General features: G+C 39.8%; 1 protein-coding gene across 4 annotated transcripts in view; it reads right to left on the bottom strand.

Moving 5' to 3' along the window:
• Positions 1-20,472, bottom strand: part of CFAP97 (cilia and flagella associated protein 97) — a 37,004-nt gene that overhangs the window by 12,440 nt on the left and 4,092 nt on the right. For all 4 annotated transcript variants that reach the window (XM_084758934.1, XM_084758933.1, XM_084758935.1 and 1 more), the window contains one exon: positions 10,949-12,054. In XM_084758934.1, the coding sequence (XP_084615060.1) occupies positions 10,949-12,054 (1,106 nt within the window). The remainder of the gene's footprint in view (positions 1-10,948; positions 12,055-20,472) is intronic.

The following is a 20,472-nucleotide window of genomic DNA, read 5'->3' as shown; positions in this document are numbered from 1 at the left end:
GTACTCACATCACGACGACCATGGTATATGATACTAGTTCTCAGGTAGGAAATTCACACACACAGAATACCTCTCTTGCCATGTCTATTTTGTTTTCCCACAGCAGTTTTAATAGTGAGGGACTTTAGAAACCTCTGGGTTTGGAGTGCTGATACTAATACAGTAATTAAAAGGAAGGGCACAATTCAACAGGAACACCAGACGTCCTTGGCAATGACTCATGGAAGCAACGGCAAAAATAAATTCAAACCAGTCTAGAATGAACAGCTTCATCTCAAAGTATTACACCATGAAAGCCAAGGGTTTTAATATTGTTAATAGAGCACTTCTGCTGTGAATGCCAAACATTCTATTCTGTACTAAGTATAAGCTAAAACGAACACATTATATAAAAGATATTTCTAGCTGAGAAAATAAATTGCACACTATGATACCAAATGATTTTTGTTGGGGTGGTGATTGGAATTGAACCCAGGGTCTTGTCTATTCTAGATGAGTATGGCACTGCTGAGCTATGTCCTCTGCCTGAAAAGAATTTTTAATAACATGCTTAAAAAACTGTTACAAAACTTTTCAGAAAGCACGACTAGTACTACACACTTGCGAAGAGCTTCTAAAATACTGAGCTCAGTGAATGTCTCTACTGCAGTATATACTAAAGTAGCAACATATAGTATCTGGTTAACAAGTGTAGTTTTGGTTTGGTTTTATATTTTTTTTGTTTTTGTTTTTGTTTTTCGAGACAGGGTCTCTCTGTGTTAGCCTGGGCTGTCTTGGACTCACTTTGTAGACCAGGCTGGCCTTGAACTCACAGAGATCCGCCCGCCTCTGCCTCCCGAGTGCTGGGATTAAAGGCGTGCGCCATCACGTCCGGCCTTTGGTTTTATGATATTTTTAAGATTAAAAAATAACTACAGTTTTGGGTGTGCGTGATCTATATTTGTCAAAGTGCATGCCTGTGTGCATATGGAGGACAGAGGCAACTCTGTGGAGCTGGCTCTCTCCTTCCACCTTCACGCACATTCTGGGGATTGAACTCAGGTCCTCAGTCTTGTGCACAATGCCTCCTGTCATCTCTGCAGCACTCAGGGTAAATGCTGGATGCTACTTGACTACATGCTTTTCCTTCTTACGTGTCTAGTTTAGCATCTCATCCTGTTAGACACAGTGCTGTAAAGGGAAGGGGTAATTTTAACCTCCATTTGACAGTGAGTTTAATCCAGTCACGAGGGGAACTGAGAAGGCAGCAATTTTACTTCTTATGTTTATACCAAGGATCACAAAGACTACTGAAAATTATAGGAACAAACAAAACAGATAAACAGTAGTTTCCGCTTAAGAAAAATTCAGGAATTAAGGGATAGTAGTTAAAAACCACACCAACTAAATGACAGAATTTAAATGATCATGATTTGAAAACTATACATACACTATAGATTTTTAAATGACCTTCCTTTTAACACCTGTTCATATAATTTTTAAAAGTTTTTAGGTTCATTTAGCTATACATAAAATTCTTTAGAATCTTATTCTAAAGAAAATTAAGATAAAATTCCTAATGGCACGTTTTCAGAGGTAAAAAGAGCAATAGTAAAAAAAAATTTAGTTCATTAAAAAAAAAAATCAAACAAACAGCTGCCAAAAGGCAGTTTTTAAGCTTTCCTTCATTGAAAACAACAAAACGGGAGTGCACATTTACTGATAGAAAGCAATGTATGACATTTAAAAAGTGGCTATATGCTAACTGACATCAAATACATAATCCCTTTATTTTAACCTAAAAATAAGCTTTAACAAGCATTTTATTTATATAGCTGCATCTACCTACTCTTAAGCACTTGCGAATACTTTGTGAGGCAATGGAAAACTCTTCACATCTACTTCAACCCATAGCCATAAACAGCCACTTCTGGCACCATGTAACCCCACGTCTTAAAGGACCAGCTTTACTGCCATTGCTACTGGAAAAAGACTATACTTTAAAACTTGTGTGTAAAGCTACAGCGGAAATGTTATCAGGCCGGGTTGTCTTCACGCCCAGTGAGGCAGGAGAGGAGCAGGAGGAAGTGCTGGCGGGAAAGCTCTGGGTTTGCTTTCCAACCTCACAGAGCCGGGAGGGCTGGTGCGGCACACATGTAGTGTAGTCTAACTCGGGCACTGGAAAGTGGAGGCAGAACAGTGAGAAGTGCGAGGCTGTTCTCAGCTACATGGTGAGTTCCGTGCTAGTCTGGAAGACACGAACCAGTCTCCAGATAATAAAATAAAAAATTGTTCTATATAAAGCTCTAGAGAAAAAACAGCTACATAGTTACTTTTTAACGCTGATTTTAAAAAGCCAACATTAGTAACAAGTCATAAGATCCAAATTTCTAAGATTTCTTATTTGCCTTCTTAATCAACAACTTGTTAGATGAAAAATTCTGACTTTTTGTTCCCTTCCTTTGAATTTCTGTAGGCACCTTTCAGCTCTGACCAATAGAGTAGTCAAAATGGTATGTGACAGACATTTTTAAAGATTCATTTTATTTGATTTTTTATTTTATTTTGTATGTATGGGTGTATGTGCATGCATACCTGTGCGCTACCTTCATGTCTGGTCCCTAGGGGGCCAGAAGAGGGTGCAGGCTCCCCGGAACTGGAGTTACAGCTGCCATGCAGGGCTAGGAATGAAAGCCAGGCACCCTCATTAGAGTAGCCAGCGCCCTAAGCTGTTGAGTCCTCTCTCCAGGCCCCATGATTCATGTAGTTATGTATGTGTGTCTGTGTTTGCCACACGCATAGAGGTGTAACAGCCCTGGAGGTGGAGTGACAGGAGATAGCACAGTGAGCTGCTTGGAGCGTAGCACTATGCATGCCCCATAGTAACCTGAGGATGCCACGTGTGACACCACAAATCACTAAATGGAAGCCACACAAAGGAACTTTTATTCTACCATTAAAGCATCGGAGGTTGCTGCTTTATACAACCTGAGTTTTGTGATAATTTACTATCAGAGCAATAGTAGCTACTACAAAATTTAGTATAAGGAAATGGAACAGTATAAACCTAAAATTCATGGCTCTAGTGTAGTGGAAGTTTTGTTTTCTTTAAAAAATCAGTTATGTAAATATGTTTCTGTTTTCATCCCAAGTGTAGGATAGGAGAATGCTTTTGGTTTATTCACAGCTGACAACAGGTTCGTGCAGAGCGGCACGCATGGGCTTTGCCAGCTGACTACTGCCTCATGCGGGGGTGGGAGGACGGGGATGGGGAGTGCTGGTCTCTGCCAGCTGATGATTGCTGTGCGTGTGTGTGTGTGTGTGTGTGTGTGTGTGTGTGTGTGTGTGTGTGCGCGCGCTTGTAGGGGAGGGAGTGGTCTTTGCCAGCTGGGGACTCTGAGAGGGTATAAATATGAGAGCAGATTGAGAGGGAAAGGCTCCAGGAGATGCTTTAAAGAGACTGCTCATGGTTTGTTCGGCTGCAGCATTTGCTGTTGGCTGCTTTAGCTGGTCAGCTGGCTATACTGACAACAAAGACAGAAACTGCTGCATTGGAACTAAGTCTGAAGAGGTCTGTGTCTTCTGCTCCTTCTAATCTTCCTTCTCTCCGACCGAGGGCCAGGGGTTGGAAGGGAGGCAGAGGCATTAAGGAACCTCAAGTAAAGTATTTTTAAAAGAGCAGCGCCTATACTCTAGGTTTGAAATAGAGCTGGAAGACTCTTGAAAAAAAATGTTAAAGGTGGGCGGTGGTGGCGCATGTCTTTAATCCCAGCACTCGGGAGGCAGAGGCAAGTGGATCCCCATGAGTTCAAGGCCAGCCTGGTCTACAATGCGAGTCCAGGGCAGCCAAGGCTACACAGAGAAACCCTGTCTCGAAACTCCCCCCCCCCAAAAAAAAGTTAAGGGGGCTGGAGAGGTGGGTGGGCGGTTCGGAGCTCTTGCTGCTCTTGCAGAAGACTAGGGTTTGGTTACCAGCACCCAGGTGTAGGTTCACAACTATCTTTAACTCTAGTTCCAGGAAATCCAACTCTCCTCTGGCCTCCTCTGCGATTTGCACACACATGTTGCACATACATATCCACAAACAAGCAAAACACTCATATACATAAATATATCTGGAAAAAGAAGGTTGTTGATGAAGTCAGCGAGTGGACTGGCTGACTGCTTAGCAGCACTGTTATGGTGACAAGGAAAAATGGCAAAAATTCCTACTGGTGGATTTGGGCTAAGACAGTCAAGCCAGACATTGAAAATACAATGGCTTATATTATCCATAGTAAAATAGGATGCAGAAATATGATCTAAAACCAGGAATTGGTCACTTTTCAAACAAAATACAGAGGAACTGTAAGAGCCAGGGTTCAGAACTTACAGGGCTCATAATAAAACAATTCCTCCACCCTTACCTCCCCCAATAGAAGATGTTCAAATTACTCAAGAGTCTTGGCTGTACCTGGGCCTAATTTAACTTAGGTCCTGGATCTTGAGGTTCAGACTATATTTGGAAAATGGCAATGCATTTTGTATATGGGAGAAACAAATAGTAGCAAAGAGGTTTTAAAGGTATTTCTATAAACTATTTGACACTTACCCTGTTAAGAGCGATAATGACAGAAGAGGCTGATGAAACACCTCAGAAGGTAGGCTATTTGTCTAGCATGCCTCACACCCTGCGAGTAATGGTTAGCAACACATACTGTATTCTTCACACCATAAGACGCACTTCCCCCCAAAAAAGTGGGGTGTGTGGGAAATTAGGGTACACCTTATGATTCAATTGTTTTTTATTGGTTTTCTGCTCTAAAAACTGGGTGCATCTTATGGTCAGGTGTGTCTTATGGTCTGAAAAATACGGTAATACTAGGCATGATAGTGTATGCTTGTAATCCTAATACCCAGGAGGCAGAGGCAAGAAGACCAGACAGTCAAGGCCATCCTCAGTTACAGCCTGGGTTATATGAGACCTGTGTTAAAACAAAGAAGGCAGGGTCTATGTCCCACTACTTTACATTTGGGAGGTTTAAAACCATTGCTGCCAACACTGGGTATAGTGGTGCATGCCTATAATCCTAGCAACTTGGCAGCAGAGGCAGGAGGATTACTACAAACTCAAATCTATATAGAAAGTTTTAGGGCAGTCAACTCTCATAATCTGAAAGAAACAACACAAGCACAAAAGGATGACTCTAGGAGTTAAGTGTCAAATGGCTCTGAGATTTCTCTATTATTCTCTGGAACACTTGCTTGGAGTGTTACCTGAGTACACGTAAGACGTCTGAGTGCCCCGAGGCCACCATGCAGGAACAAGCTAGACCTAAGTGAGACTGGGCCTCTCTGCTTAGCAGTCCTAACCTGTGAGCTCCAGGCCCAGGGGCTGCACTCAGACACTTCTGTGCCAAGGCACTGTCTCACACCTACTTTTGAGTCTCTCTATTCCACAAGTGCTGGGGCAATTTGTTCTGTAGCCATAGTTACTGCACATTTTATCCTTTTTTAAAAAAGTGAACGTAAGCCAGAGACTACCTGAGAATCAAGTGCAGCCCCCACACAAAGTTAACCCCTTTAAAAAAACTCTCTGGTGCTTTGTTCTGATTTTTAATCCTCTGTGGCAGCTTGAACTTCATTAATTTATTGTCTAGTTTTGTTTGTATGCTGTAATCAGTATTGTACATTTTTAGCATATTTGGCTTATGTATTAATATAAAACATCCATTTTTGTCCCCTTTAGTATTTTTAAAAACTTGAATTCTACTTTTGTACTAATAGGGTTGCTACTTCTATTTCTGTCTTTTTATTTATTCTTTTAAAGGAAATATAACTTTTTAAAAAACATCTATTTTCAATCTTCCTAACACTATTGTAACTACCTTTTTTGATTTTGTTGATTTATTCTTTCCCAGTATAACTGGTATTTAATGAATACCCATTGCTAGCATAACAGAAACTACCAAAATAACTAGTGTTTTCCTTTTTACTGTAGCAAAAATACAAACATTTACTTTTTGTTTGTTTGTTTTCAAGACAAGGTTTTTCTGTTACATAGAGCCCTGGCTGTCCTGAACTCTTTTTGTAGACCAGGCTGGCCTCAAACTCACAGAGATCAGCCTGAGTGTTGGGATTAAAGGTGTGCACCAGCACACCAGGCTACCAACCTATTTTTAGATATATTATTCAGTAATATTACAATTCATTCTCCATAATGCTGTATGTTGAAAACAAAAACTTATAATCACAAAAAAAGCCAACTAAAAAAACCAAAAATCCCAACAATCTCTGTCTTCCTTTTCCTAGACCCTGGAAATCATACTTGTTTCTGTGATTTTTGACAAATACCATCACATACATGGAATCACATGACAGTTGTCTTTGTATGGGCATGCATGTGTTCATGCATCTGCAGATGTGAGTGTGTGTGTAGTCTAAAGGTCAGTCTGGGGTCTCATTCATTAGGAGCTGTCCATATTGGTTTTCTGAGACAAGTCTCTCACTAAGACCTGGGACTCGCTGACTCAGGCCAGGCCACCAGGCCACTAAGCCTCAGGGAACCTCTTGTCTCCCATGGCACTGATAACAAACACCACAGTAGAGCACAGCACCATGCCTGCCTTCTCCTCAGCTGCTAGTGTTTGTCTTTTCCAGACGTATTTCATTAAGCATCCTACCTTCCAGCTCAGCCACGCTGCAGCACAGAGCAGCTCTTTCTTTCTTTTTAAGACTGACTAACATTCCTGATTTAACCTTTGAACACATCCACGCTGTCTTCCATGTTAAAAGCAGTTACTTATATTGGCTGGCCTTTCTTCCTACAGCTGTTATGAAGTATGCCCCTCATTCTTTTCCTTTTCTGAAAGAGTAAGCTAAAAATAATTTTCTCTAAAAATGTTCCAAATTTCAGAGTACAACTACCATAATAATAAATTCTAGTTTCACTTTTTTTTTTTTGATTCTTTACAGTCCTAAAGGTTGGGTTACATCTACCAGTATTTATTATGTAAAAACCTAACAGTACAACAAAACTAAAGATATTTACTCATTCCTCTGTAGTAGCAATAAACCAATTATATGTCAATGTAACATCTCTAGTTTAAAAAAAAAAGAGCCTATAAGATGGCACAAAGCAGGAAGGCCCTTGCTGCCAAGCCTCACAATTGAGTTTTATCTACTGGACCCACGTGGTAGAAAGAGTGAACTGACTCCCACAAATTCCCCTCTGACCTACACACACACATGCTCTGGCACATTTGTGCTCATGTGTACACACATATACACAATACATACATAAGCAGAATTCTTTCATTAAAAACGTGTGTGGAGGGGTGTAACAGCTTTGTCATTTTTAAATGCGTAGCTGAACAGAAGATAGCTGGATTCTCACTGCTGCTTCTGCACTGTGTTGTCACTGTCATGTGACCCCTCAAAGGCCCCACTGATTATATGTAGCAGCAGGAATGTATAAAGCCAGCCGAGGCTACTTCTCTTTGTTACAACAGCTTTGTCCTCCTAGATCTCTCTAAAACCATTTAGTCTTGCTTTTACAAAAAAAAAAAAATCAATTTTCAATATTACATTTATCATAAGGATGTGGCCCCTCTGTTGCCTTTAGCTTTTCTCAAATGGTTGGTAATACTAGGTAATGTATTCAGGTATTAACAATGCCAACCTGCCAGTAAAGAGATTAAACTGTGGTGCCAGGCAGGACATGCTGGAAGCCGATCAGCTCAGCACAGCCTCCTCTTTCTCATCGACAGTAATAGGTTCTGGAAAGCATTTCCCTTAATCCCTCCATAATAGACACACAGATAGCTTAGTTAAAAAAAAAATTCTAATTAGTTTCTTCATTTATCAATGCCTCCTAAAGTCTCACTTCTTACTCTTAAGAAGAGATAAAATTGGGCCAGGTGTGTTGGTGCAAACCTTTAATCCCAGCACTTGGGAGGCAGAGGCAGGTGGATCACTGTGAGGTCGATCCTAACCTGGTCTACAAAGTGAGTCCAGGAGAGCCAAGGCTCCACAGAGAAACCCTGTCTTGAAAAACCAAAAATAAAAAACAAAAATAAACAAACAAAAGTGGGGGGGGGGAGAGAGAGAATTAAGGCTACATATTTCTAGAATGTCTACTTTGCCCTTTCAGAGTCCTTCTAACATGATCCGATTTTATGAAGACACAGTATGAAGTGTATCTTTAATCCAGTCTGCTCACTGCTGAAATGCTTACCAAATGTATCAGACTCGTGCTACAGCCTCATGCCAAAACGTGTTTACTGCTCCATTTTCTAAGTCTCTCAATGCCTAGTCAAGGATTGTAGCCCCAAGTTAAATATCTAATTCCACGCACAGTCTTTGGCTGTTTTCAGGGGGCGGATAGGATGGAAATTCCCCAAGTTAACTTTCTCATAGAGGTAAGAGGCTGAAATGTATTCATCTTTCAAGCTCTCGTAAATTACATTTCTAATGCCAGGCTACACTGATCTATTAGTTTTGAGTGAACAGCAGAACTCTCAATGAGACTCACCACCCCATCCTATAGAGTTACTCTCTAGCTCAGGGACACATCAATAACGCCCGGAGTCTACAGCTTTGTGTTTCAATTCCTAGAATCACATCTACTTCACTAAGTAAGTACCCAACTCAATACTGCTTCTCCATTCCACTGGCAGCATTTGGATATTTGCTCTTATAGTCTTTTATTAAGTCTTCATTTAGTAAACAATAATCTTTAAAACCACTATTTTACAGTTTGCTACATGGGCATTCCTTACTATTTGGGAAATTTGTTGTAACAATTTATAAAAACGTTTTACTCAAAACTCATTACAGGAATTGGTAAGTTTTTCTCTTGAACATTTGTACTTAAGCCAGTAAAATGCTTACAGTGGAAAGATGTAGTGTGCTGAACTCCTGCCTCAGCTGTGTGCTGACAGGATCATGTTCTAGTAGGAGGTTTTTAAACATGTTACACTCTAGCATGATCACCTTCCCTACATAAAAGGATTTATCTTCCAAGAGAGTGAAAGACGGCTGTAGAAGAGCTAGATAAGCCAATGCAACCTAAAACAGCTCATTTGCTAGAATATGAAAAGGATAAAGATTATGAGATGAGTACAAAAAGGCCCAGGTGGGGCTAGGAGGGTAACCACCTCTATCATGAGCAAGATTTATGTGTATGGGGGCAAACGCAGAAAAGTTATGAGGATCTGAAAAGCTTTGAATGATAATTTTGGGAAACTAAAGATGTGTCTAATGTAATGGATTAATAGTTTGGAATGTTTGAAGACTTCCCTAGGGAGTCGGGTGTGGTAGCAAAAGCCTGTAATCCCAGTACTCAGGGAGGCAGAGGCAGGTGGATTACTGTGAGTTTGAGGCCAGCCTGGTCTACAAAGCCAAGACAGCCAAGGCTACACAGAGAAACCCTGTCTCCAACAACCAGAAAAAAAAAAAGTTTCCCCGGGGACTATTATTCATGGATTCCAACAGAAGATATGTTGACTAGCAAAATGTCCCCTTCCTTCCTCTGCCTTTGTTACAAAGCACTATCTGGCTGTGGTGGTGAGTGATTTTAATTCTAGCCCTCAGAATGCCGAGGCAGGAGGATCAGGAAAGTTCACTGCCAGCCTGGGCTATGTAGACCCCGCTCAACAACAAAAGGCCAGAAGAGCACTTTACCATCAGCTTCTTACAGCAGGGCTTGCTGGTGCACAGTGGAAAAACTGAAGCATGCTTCTATGCTTCAAACTGGAAAATGTCCATGTTATTTTAACTGTAACTGAGGAGAGTATTCAGGAAATGGGGGTGGTAATTACTGTTCTCACTTAAAACTCAGAAATATATAGGTTCTTAGAATATTGCTAAATTTAAGAAATAGTAGCCAGGTGTGTGGTGCACTCCTTTAATCCCAGCGCTTGGGAGGCAGAGGCAGGTGGCCAGCCTGGTCTACACAGGCTGTCTCAAAAAACAAAACAAAACAAAATAACAAAATTAAATAAAAATAAATAAAAAGATGGTAAAAAAGGATGCCTTATTCATTCTTTAAGTCTTATTTATTTTTACATGTATAGGTGTTTGCTTGCAATGCATACACATAAAGTCCTGTTCATGTTGCTCCAGAACTATGATCGTTTGGCAAGCAGAACTGCCACCAGCACTGGGCCAGGTGAAATGTTTAGCTGTCTGCATTCTCCTTTCAACATTACCGTGTGTGTCTGAAGGAGATCCCAGCATGATGTATATGCAAACTAAAGTTTAAGGAAGCCGTGACAAACCTAATTGCCCAATTTGTACCTATTTCTAGATCCCTCTATAATAGATCTTGGGTCTTACAACTCCCACTCCTAACTCCATCAGGAGTCCGATTGGTTTTGGATGTCTCTCCCCTTGGAGAGTCACTGGTTCAGGAATGAAGGAGGTACTTCTTTAAAAAGGTTCTTATACCTTGAGAGCTAGGGGAAAAGTATTTTCTAGATATTGCCATGCTTAAAGGTGGGCAGTAAAAGCTAATGCAGATACGTACTGGTAGCTTAAGAATGCAGATAGAAAACCAACCAACCAACCAACCAAACCGGGTGCAGTGGCGCAGGCCTGTAATCCCAGCACCCAGGGAGGCAGAGGCAGGCGGTCCTCCATGAGTTCAAGGACAGCCTGGTCTACAAAGGGAGTCCAGGGCAGTCAAAGCTACACAAAGGAAACCCTGTCTCGAAAACAACAGCAGCAAACAAACAAAAACCAAAGAATGAAGATAGAACTACCTCAGAAGAGCAGAAGGTACTTTCAGTTTGAGAGGAACTGAAAACTAGTCTGAAATTTCTAGTCATAATTGATTAGCTTTGTAATTATCTAACATTCAATGATATTCCAAGTGTTTTATGGTCAATGGAATATATCTGACAAAGAAATTGACTAAAAAAATCCATGCACATGCACAGCACATAATATTTAATTATTAATATTCAATAAGCAGAATTTCACAACTTACCTTTCAGCAGATGATTCAGGTCCATTGTGTCGTGTAAGACTTTCTGTTTGGATCTATGTTCTAGATTGGCATCTAACACGGTTGATTTGGGAGCACAATTCAGCCCACTCTTCTCTTTCCTTCTGGCTGATTTCAGAGACCTCGACTCATTCTTTAAAGCCTCCACATCCTCATACACGTCCTGGCTCACGTTTTCTTGCCTTTTAACTTTTACTTTCTGATCATGTGATGGGCCCAGCTCAAAGGACTGGGAAGTGTTGGTGTCTGGGGGTGACAAAGGAGTTGTTACATCTGTTACAGTGTCTTCGGATTCCTCATTATAGTCAGCAGTTTTTTGTTTAGTCCCGGAAGGCAGCTGACCTGCGGGTTTTCTTCCTGATTTACATCTCTGTTTTGGTGACGAGATGGCTACATCAGAAGCATGTTTCTGAGATGATGGGCATGACTCAGACTTCTGGATGTCAGATCCTGTATATGAGCAGTCTGAACTTGATCTTGAAGATGAGGAAGACAAAGAGGAGGAGGAGCTGACATTGGAATACTTTTTATTTATGCCTTTTTTGAAGTTATTAGAGGGCTTGGCTGACTTGGCCTTCATATATTTTTTCCCATCATCGCTGCTCTCCTCTCCATCTGTGTAGTAATTATCCTCGCCTTTTACACTTTTAGGAATTCTATTTGGAACAGGTAAGTTATGTCCTTTTGTAGAATCACACGATTTCTTTGATCTTGAAGAAGTGGTCAACAAACAGGAACCTGTTTGTGTGGTGTCATTTTCTTCATGTTGTTCCTTTGAGGAAATTTTTGCTTTTCTTTCATTTCCTTTCTGAGTAAGGTAATTTTCCTTTGTTTGTAGTCCAAGTTTCAAGCTCACATTTTCTGTGTCATTATCTAGTCTCTCTTTAGGGTCATCATTTTGTACTCCAAATTTCAAGTTTACATTTTTGGTGTCCTTATCTATTCTTTCCTTAAGGTCATCTTTTTGCTTGTCAAAAACTGAATTACTTTCACATTTCTTTGTATCTTCAAAGTCACTGTCAAAGAAAGAATGGTCCACTTCACCTTCTGATATATCTCCAAATCGATCCATGATGGCAAAAGGATGTCTGAAACGGGGGAAAATGCAACCATCAGACTGGAGTAATTTCCAAATACTTTTTTTATTGTCCCAAAATGAGGAATGTTGCTAGGAAAACAACAAGAACAAAAAACTATTGTAAAACCAGGCCTGGAGAGATGGCTCAGAGGTTAAGGATGCTGACTGTTTTTCCAAAGGTCCTGAGTTCAATTATCCAACAACCACATGATGGTTCACAGACATCTATAATGTGATCTGATGCCCTCTTTTTGGCCTGAAGGTGTACATGCAGGCAGAAACACTGTATACATAATAAATAAATAAATCTTTTTTTTTTTAAGTAAAGCCTGTGGTGGTGCATGCCTTTAATCCCAGCACTCGGGAGGCAGAGGCAGGCAGATTGCTGTGAGTTCGAAGCCAGACTGGTCTACAAAGTGAGTCCAGGACAGCCAAGGCTACACAGAGAGACCCTGTCTTGAAAAACAAAAAAGGAAAAACCAACCAACCAACCAAGCAAGCAAAAAAAAAAAAAAAAAAGGAAAGCCAGTTTGTGAAGTTCTAGGGGTACCAACTTATACCAATAGTCTGAGTTCACAAGGATACAATAGCTCATCAGGCAGGCATATCATAAACATCTATGCGAAAGGGAAGTGTGCCTTCTGTCAGTACAATTAGACCTTTAGCCATTTGTTTTGTCACTACAACAAGATATGGAAACAAAATAATTAAGGAAAGCTTTATTTTAGCCCATGGCCAGAAGGGTGTGGACGGCAGCCCAGAAGCGGAAGGCCGGGACAAGACAGGCCATCAGTGATGTTCCAGTCAGCCGCCTGCTGCTTCTCTAGTTTCCGCCACTTACCCAGTGACTCCATCGGTAGGTTAAGGCCTGCTTTAACTGTCCCTGGAAATCTCCTCACAGACGCTCTTAGGTATGCTTTGTGTATCTCTCAACCATATCAGCCTGTAGTCAAAGTTATTAATCTCACAGCTGGTATTAAAACTCCTCAGGATCGGTTAAGCCAGTCAGTCACCAATTACTCTGGTGGTAACAATGCAGTAAAAGTCAGTGAGCTTCACCGGCTTACTACTTGTCAGCCATCCCTTTCTGTTCTTTTACTGCAGATACTGAGGAAGAAGAACAGAGTACTGTGACTCCTATTAAAATCCCCTCCATCCTTTCTCAGTGAGCAACAGAAACCCCAAGATACATAAACAGAGGGAACAAGAAGCTGCCAACAAATGTCTGAATAGTTAATCACAAGCTATGATATAATGCAGGAAACAGTTCTGCAGGGGAGTATACATGACTCACTGCATTAAAGGGGGTCTGATATAGGACACCTTACAGTTGGCACCATTTGTCTAAAAAACAAAACAGCACATTATTTAGACACATGAAATTAAACATTAGAAAAAGAAATGAATTAACCTTCTATGTAGTTATTTCTGGTATGGAGTAAGGACACTATGTTTTGCTATAGACCTTAAATTACTTAACCTATAGGTTTATGCACATACACAATGAATTTAGAAAGTTCATGTAAAATATCTTAATAGTCCACACAATTACAACTAAGCTAGAAATATTACTATAACATTATAGCCTTTAAAAAGTATTTCTTCACTTCTGTGTCACAGTGACTTAAAGGCAGTATCACATTATTACTGATAATCTTGAGATCAATCTTTACTTTCTAATCCTACTCTCCATTAAAAACAAGAACATGAGCTGGGCATAGTGGTGCATGCCTTTAATTCCAGCACTCGGGAGGCAAAGGCAGGTGGATCACTGTGAGTTCGAGGCCAGCCTGGTCTACAAAGTGAGTCCAGGACAGTCAAGGCTACAGAGAAGCCATGTCTCAACAAAACAAAACACCGAAACAAAACAAAATGAACCCCCCCCAAACCAAAAAACATTATATATGATTATGAGCCACCATGTGGTTGCTGGGAATTGATCTCAGGACCTTTGGAAGAGCAGCCAGTGTTCTTAACCTCTGACCCATCTCTCCAGCCCACTGGTTGCTCTTCCAGAGATCATAAGTTCAATTCCCAGCAAACACACAGTGGATCATAACCATGTGAGATCTAGTGCCCTCTTCTGGCCTACATACAGGTAGAATACTGTATAAATAATAAATCTTAACAAACAAACCACTCATGAATATAAAAATCAAAAACAAAAACCAAGTTGGGTGTGTTGGAACACATATTTAATCCCAACTCTTAGGAAGCAAGAGGCAGGCAGATTCTCTGTGAGTTCAAGGCTAGCCAAGTTCGACGCTAGCCTGGTCTACAAAGTGAGTTCTAGGAGAGGCAGGGCTACACACAGAGAAACCCTGTCTTAAAATAACAAAAAATCGACCAACCAACCAACCAACCAACCAACCAACCCCACTACTACCAAACAAAAACAAAACTCAAGAAGGGGCTAGAGATGGCTCAATGGTTCAGGGCACTCACTGCTCTTTCGTAGGAGCCAGGTTGTTTCCAGCACCCACAGGATAGTTTACAACCATCATGGAACTCTAGTTCCGGAGATCCAATATCCTCTTTTGGCCTCCCCAGGCACTAGGCAAACACATGGTGCACAGACGGCTTTCAGGCAAAACACCCAGCTAAGAACCATACATACATAAACTACAACAAAACACCCAAAGAGTCCTTGGAAGGCAGCTGACATTATTGCTAGGAGCAAAAAGAAAACAAAGAGAAATCAAATGTGCCTGTCCTGAAGGTAGTGAAACCTGTAGTGATGGTAGTGATACCAGTTTACCTTTGTAAAATACCTAAAACAGTTTAAGGGGAGGCTAATGGAATAATTATTCTGGTGAGCTGGGCGTGTTGGTGCACGCCTTTAGTCCCAGCACTCGGGAGGCAGAGGCAGGTGGATAGCTGTGAGTTTGAGGCCAGCCTGGTCTACAAAGCAAGTCCAGTACTGCTAAGATAACATAGAGAAACCCTGATTTAAAAAACCAAAAAAAGAATTATTCTGGCACATGGTCCATCACAGGAGGGATGTGAAGCATGAAGCACAGCTGCAACTCTCACGGTGGAGGCGAAGCAAGGGAAGGAATGGCTGCAGCGGTAGGCTCTCTTCTTTTGCATTCCATTGGTGGACGGGGTTGCTTTACTGATCCATCAAACTGCTAACGGAGATTAACCATGTCAAAGTGGAAAAGGGCTGACACAGCACAAATTCAAAAGCAAAATACATATATAAATGATAAATTCTGCAGGAGCTCTTTAGTCCACAAAAATATTCAAAAGGGATAGATAACATTACATTGAAGGGCATATAAACATTTCCATTATTAATAGCAGCCAACCAGGCAAGAGTGTGCTCACTGAATTTAATTATAATTAATTCCAGCACAGTAACTTGGACACTAGATTATGTAATGTGTATCCATAGAAGCCAGTACACACTGAATAAATTATTTACTGTTAAGTGGCCCTACAGCCCGAGAGAAGATGTGAAAATAAGTATGGGTATGATTTAAGAGTAATAAAACTTATTACTAAAGTTGTAATAGGATGTATTCACACATTTTATCACCAGAAAAACTTTTTCTCTCTTTAAGGTTTTGAAGCCTTCATATATATTAGAAATTTAAAAAAAAATTTTTTTTTTTTTGGTTGAGCTAGTATCTCTCTATGTAGCCTTGGCTAGTCTGGAACTTACTATATAGACCAGACTGGCTTCAAACTGAAGAGACTGGCCGGCCTTGGCCTCAGGAAGTTGGGATTAAAGGCATATAACTACCTACTACACCCAGCTAGACATAAATTCATTTCCTTATTTATAATCTGCAGTGTTGAGGGTTAAACCCAAGCACTTGGCCTGCTAGATGAGCTCACTACCATTGAGCTACACTTACTGCCCTTAGAGTTGTAAAAAGTTCACTATAACCTATCTTTAATTGCTTAAGGGAATCGGATTGATTAAACCTATAACTTTATAAACACTGTTTAAGTGTTTAGAATGATTTCCTTGCTAGACTCATAGGTAGAACTTGTTAGGTATTGGAAATATTTAAGCATGAAGTATTACTTAAAATTATGATGACAAGCAGGTTCACAAATGTCATATATAATGTCCAGGAAGCTTAATATTTTATAAACTAAGATTAATGAAAGTACAAATTAGTTAAAAAGTTAGCACAAACCTAGATTCAAACAAAAGGACTCATCATAGAAAGCATTATGGTAAAACATTTACATCTCTATTAATATTCAAGATATTAGTTTCAAATGTTAGCATATACTAATGTCTTCTTTACAAATTCAAATTTTAAACTGTGAGAGGCGGGCTGGGAGGATAGTTTAGAGGTAGGGATGCAACAGAGAAGACGGAACCCTCAGATACCCAGTACAGTTTTAAGCTATCCCATTTACCTTTATAGATACCAAAGTCTATTCTTTTAAGTAATTTATAAAACTAAAATTTGATTTTTAAGATAAAGGTAGGAATCCCTTTTATTTCTATCAAAACAGCAGCAAATGTAGATTATATGCTTTTTAAAGATATGTTATCTATCTTTTCCTGGGACTCTGGACCACTCCTATTGTCCTTCTAAGAAGGTACATTTTTACATTACTCTTATTTAAAGACCAGGGTAACTGTAACAAAAGAAAAATTGGAAACTACAGCAAAGGAAAGAAGACTCTTCCATTCACAGATTTAAACCTATCAGTACAAAACATTTATTGTTGCTTCAATGTTAACTTTATGAATAGTAAGTTCTGGTAGTATAAGTCAGGTGAAATTCCAGCAAGTATTTTAAATAAATTTCAATGACTTGATATTTAAGTTCAATTTAGAGATTTAATGTCTTTTTTACTATACAGCTATGATATCTAGGACCTTAGGTACAGAGTTGTCTCCAAAAATTTTTGTATAAGGCAAAGAGACATCAGCACCAGTGATACTACAGTGTGTTTGCGTGTGCGTGCACACCTGAGTGTGGTGCCTGTGGAGTCCAGCAGAGCATGTCAGGATCCCAGGAGCTAGAGTCATAGGCTATTGTGAGATGCACCACGGGGGGCGCTGGGAACACAACTTGAGGCTTCTGCAAGAGCAGTTTAGATCGTTAACCACTGAGCCATATCTCCAGCACCTAAAATGTTTTTTAAAAAGATATCTGACATTTGTTTTCAGAGACATACAAGACCCATAAACTGTTTGGATCACAACTTCATTTGTAGACATTTATAATAGAAGCATAAAAGGTAGAAATGAAAGTAGTCACAGAATTGCCTGTAATAAATAAAAACTGCATACAGTAAAATTACTATCTCATTAAAATATCTGGACCACAGGCCAGCAAACTACAATTCAGGGTCAGATCTGGCGTGTTACTTTATGCAGATAAAGTTTTACTAGAATACAGCTCTATTCATGGGCTTAGGTATTGCCTCAGACAGCTTTCACATTACAACTCAGAGTCTCAACAGACTCAACAGAGGATCAAAATATTTATTATGTAAGTTACTTGAAAAGCTTGTAGACCTGATATAGTTAATATATGAGTAAAAATAGTTATTTGTACTAAAGATAACATGTACATATTTAAATAAAAAGTTGAGGGGAGGCAAAAGTTGACTTGATGGAAGAGATTCCACTGCATTTTTAACATTTCCCATTGCTATGATGATTCCAGTGTATAGGCAATAATAAGTAGGAATATGCCTAGTGTATGAAAAAAGGAAAAGCTAAGTCTTGAGTACCCAGAGAGCATGAGGCTTGTTTCACATTTCCTGGCCCTGCAATCCAGGGACATGTACAAGAATGCACACATCAAGCGCTGTAACAGCAGTAAGTTATAAACATCCCCTACTAATGTCTAATGGGGAGTGGGTAAGTAAAATGTCACTAAGATCAGATAAAAAGGATACATTGAGATCTATAAGAAATGTTGAATAAAAAAGCAGGATTAAACGAGCAACAATAGAATAACAAAGCATATACAAACAATGCTGTAAACTTCAGTGGGCACATATATATATATAAAGAAAAGGCCAGAGAGGAGGGGTTAGAAAGGCAGACATTAAAAATCCAGGAGTATAAATATATGAGGAAAAGGAAGCAGTGAGACTGAGGAAATACCAGCTTGGACAGGAGCCTGTCCCCAGAACATTCCTCATCATTCTAGTCACTCACAGTAAAAAAGAAAAAGAGGGGCTGGAGAGACGGCTCAGAGGTTAAGAGCACTGTCTGCTCTTCCAGAGGTCTTGAGTTCAATTCCCAGCACCCACATGGTGGCTCACAGCCATCTATAATGTGATCTGATGCCTCCTACGGCATGCAAGTGTACATGCAGACAGAGCACTATATACAACATTGTAGAAAACTTCGGATCCAATTTGGGCCACCATTTCAATCTCCTACTAAGCCTGGAATCTCTCAACATTTAGAAACTGGACCACAAATGCAATTCCTGGCTTGCTTAACCATTTTCTCCAATTATTTTGGGCCCATTCCAAGGTATTATTCGCCCCAATTCAACCTGAAGAAACCCTAAGAGAACAATGCCCCATTCCTTCTAAAAGGGGGGGGGGGTTATATAGGTTTCTGTTTGCTCTCTTGGTCTACAAATGCTTATTCTCATGAGGAGGTGGTCATAAATCATTATTGGCCTTATAGAGAAAAAAATTAGGTGAAACACAAGGACATCTCTCTTTTCCTTTATCTTGCATACGTAGGTAAAGAGATAGCCGAAAAGAAAGAAAGGGAGATAAAGGAACATAGAGGGAGGATAGAACAAAAACTAGATGGTTGAACCTACTTCTTGACTCAAAGCCTTAACTGTTACTCATAATGAAGGTTATGTCTAAGTCATTGCTATAGAATTTAATATATTGATACAAAATATGAGCATGTCAAATACTTGTCAGATTTTAGCACAAGAATATATATCCTAAGTCTAACAGATAGATATGGCTCTATTGATATATGAGGTAAAATAGTTGAATAAGGTCTTCAAAAGCCTCAGAGACACACAGAATATGGCATTTAAAGTTGTGCTTACAATCCTAAATTTCTATGACAAGACAAGCTAACTCCTGACAACACTCCGCCAACCTCAAAGAAGATGATGAGCATCAAAGAGCCTCCTTATGGAGATGGCTTCAAAGGTGGCAAACCAGCCAGTGGGCAAAATGTCCTCATTCCTGCCACAAACAGAATTCTGCCTAAAAATGGACAGCTTAATGCAGGCAGAGTCGATGGCCGCACTCTGCCAAGACAGGGTAAGCAAGTCCACAATAGCTCCTGCCCTACGAATAAGTCTGGCAGAGATATTGGGCCAGAAAGCTGAAGATGAGGCTCCAGTGTTACAGAGAATGCTGGGTGACTGTTCAGGCAATACACCATCTAAGTCTAATTTGGAAGCTGCTAACCCGCACTGCTGGTTCATGCAGGAATTTAAGTTTTATTCCTTCTCAAGTCTCTGAGGGGCATTGAAGGCCAGATAGTATAGTTTCACAATCAAGTTTAGTTGGTTAGGGATAAGATAATTTTAGATCAAGATAAAGAAGTTATGTTATTAGAATTGAGATAGGATAGATATTGAATTTAATTCAGAAATTTAGACCCAACAAGACAGGAAAGACGTTTACTTCAAGCTGAACAAACACAAATAGTCAAATCACTATGAATGTAACATTTATAGAACTCATGATTCTCATGACTGTCACGTGGTTCTCCCTGCTCTATGTAGTTTGTTGTATACATGTGTCATAAAATAAATGTATTTTAAAAAACATTAAAAAAAGAAAAAAATCAAAATACCCACCTTTATAACTCAATTAGTGGGTACCTTTAGAACTCAATTAGTAGCTCCCCCTCCTCAAACTTGTTTTGTTTTTTTAAAGATAATTTACCTTTGGAGACAACAAAGGCCTAAAATAGAATTGGTTGTTTTTTCCTCTCTGTCACTTCTATTAATAACTTTCCAATTAGCTGGGTGTGGTGGTGTTTGCCTTTAATCTCAGCACTCAAGAGGCAGAGGCAGGTGGATTGATGTGAGTTTGAGGCCAGCCTGGTCTACAAAGTGAGTCCAGGACAGTCAAGGCTACACAGAGAAACCCTGTCAAAAAACAAACAAACAAAAACAAAAACGACAACAACAAAAACCCAAAAAAAACCTTTGCAATTAAAATGGTTTTTGTTTCTTCAAATTTCAAAAGAACAGTTTCAAAGCACAACCTAAAGTGTCATACTAAACCTCATGTCATAACCCAATGTAAAAATTCAGTAGGCCACGCTAAGCATTAAAGCACAGTAGTATAAAAATCAGAAATGCATAACACATTTCAACTAATACGTCATAAAATTTATTTCTATCATTTATATATATACTCTGCATAGTGGGCCTTGATTTAAAGCCCATTTCTTATGGGGGGTGGTCTCACTCATGAGTTTGAAATGTCACTGGTCTATGGA

This window comes from Acomys minous, assembly GCF_964271855.1.
Source record: "Acomys minous genome assembly, chromosome: 15".
Classification (NCBI taxonomy): Eukaryota; Metazoa; Chordata; class Mammalia; order Rodentia; family Muridae; genus Acomys; species Acomys minous.
This window is presented reverse-complemented; position numbering and strand designations above follow the sequence as displayed.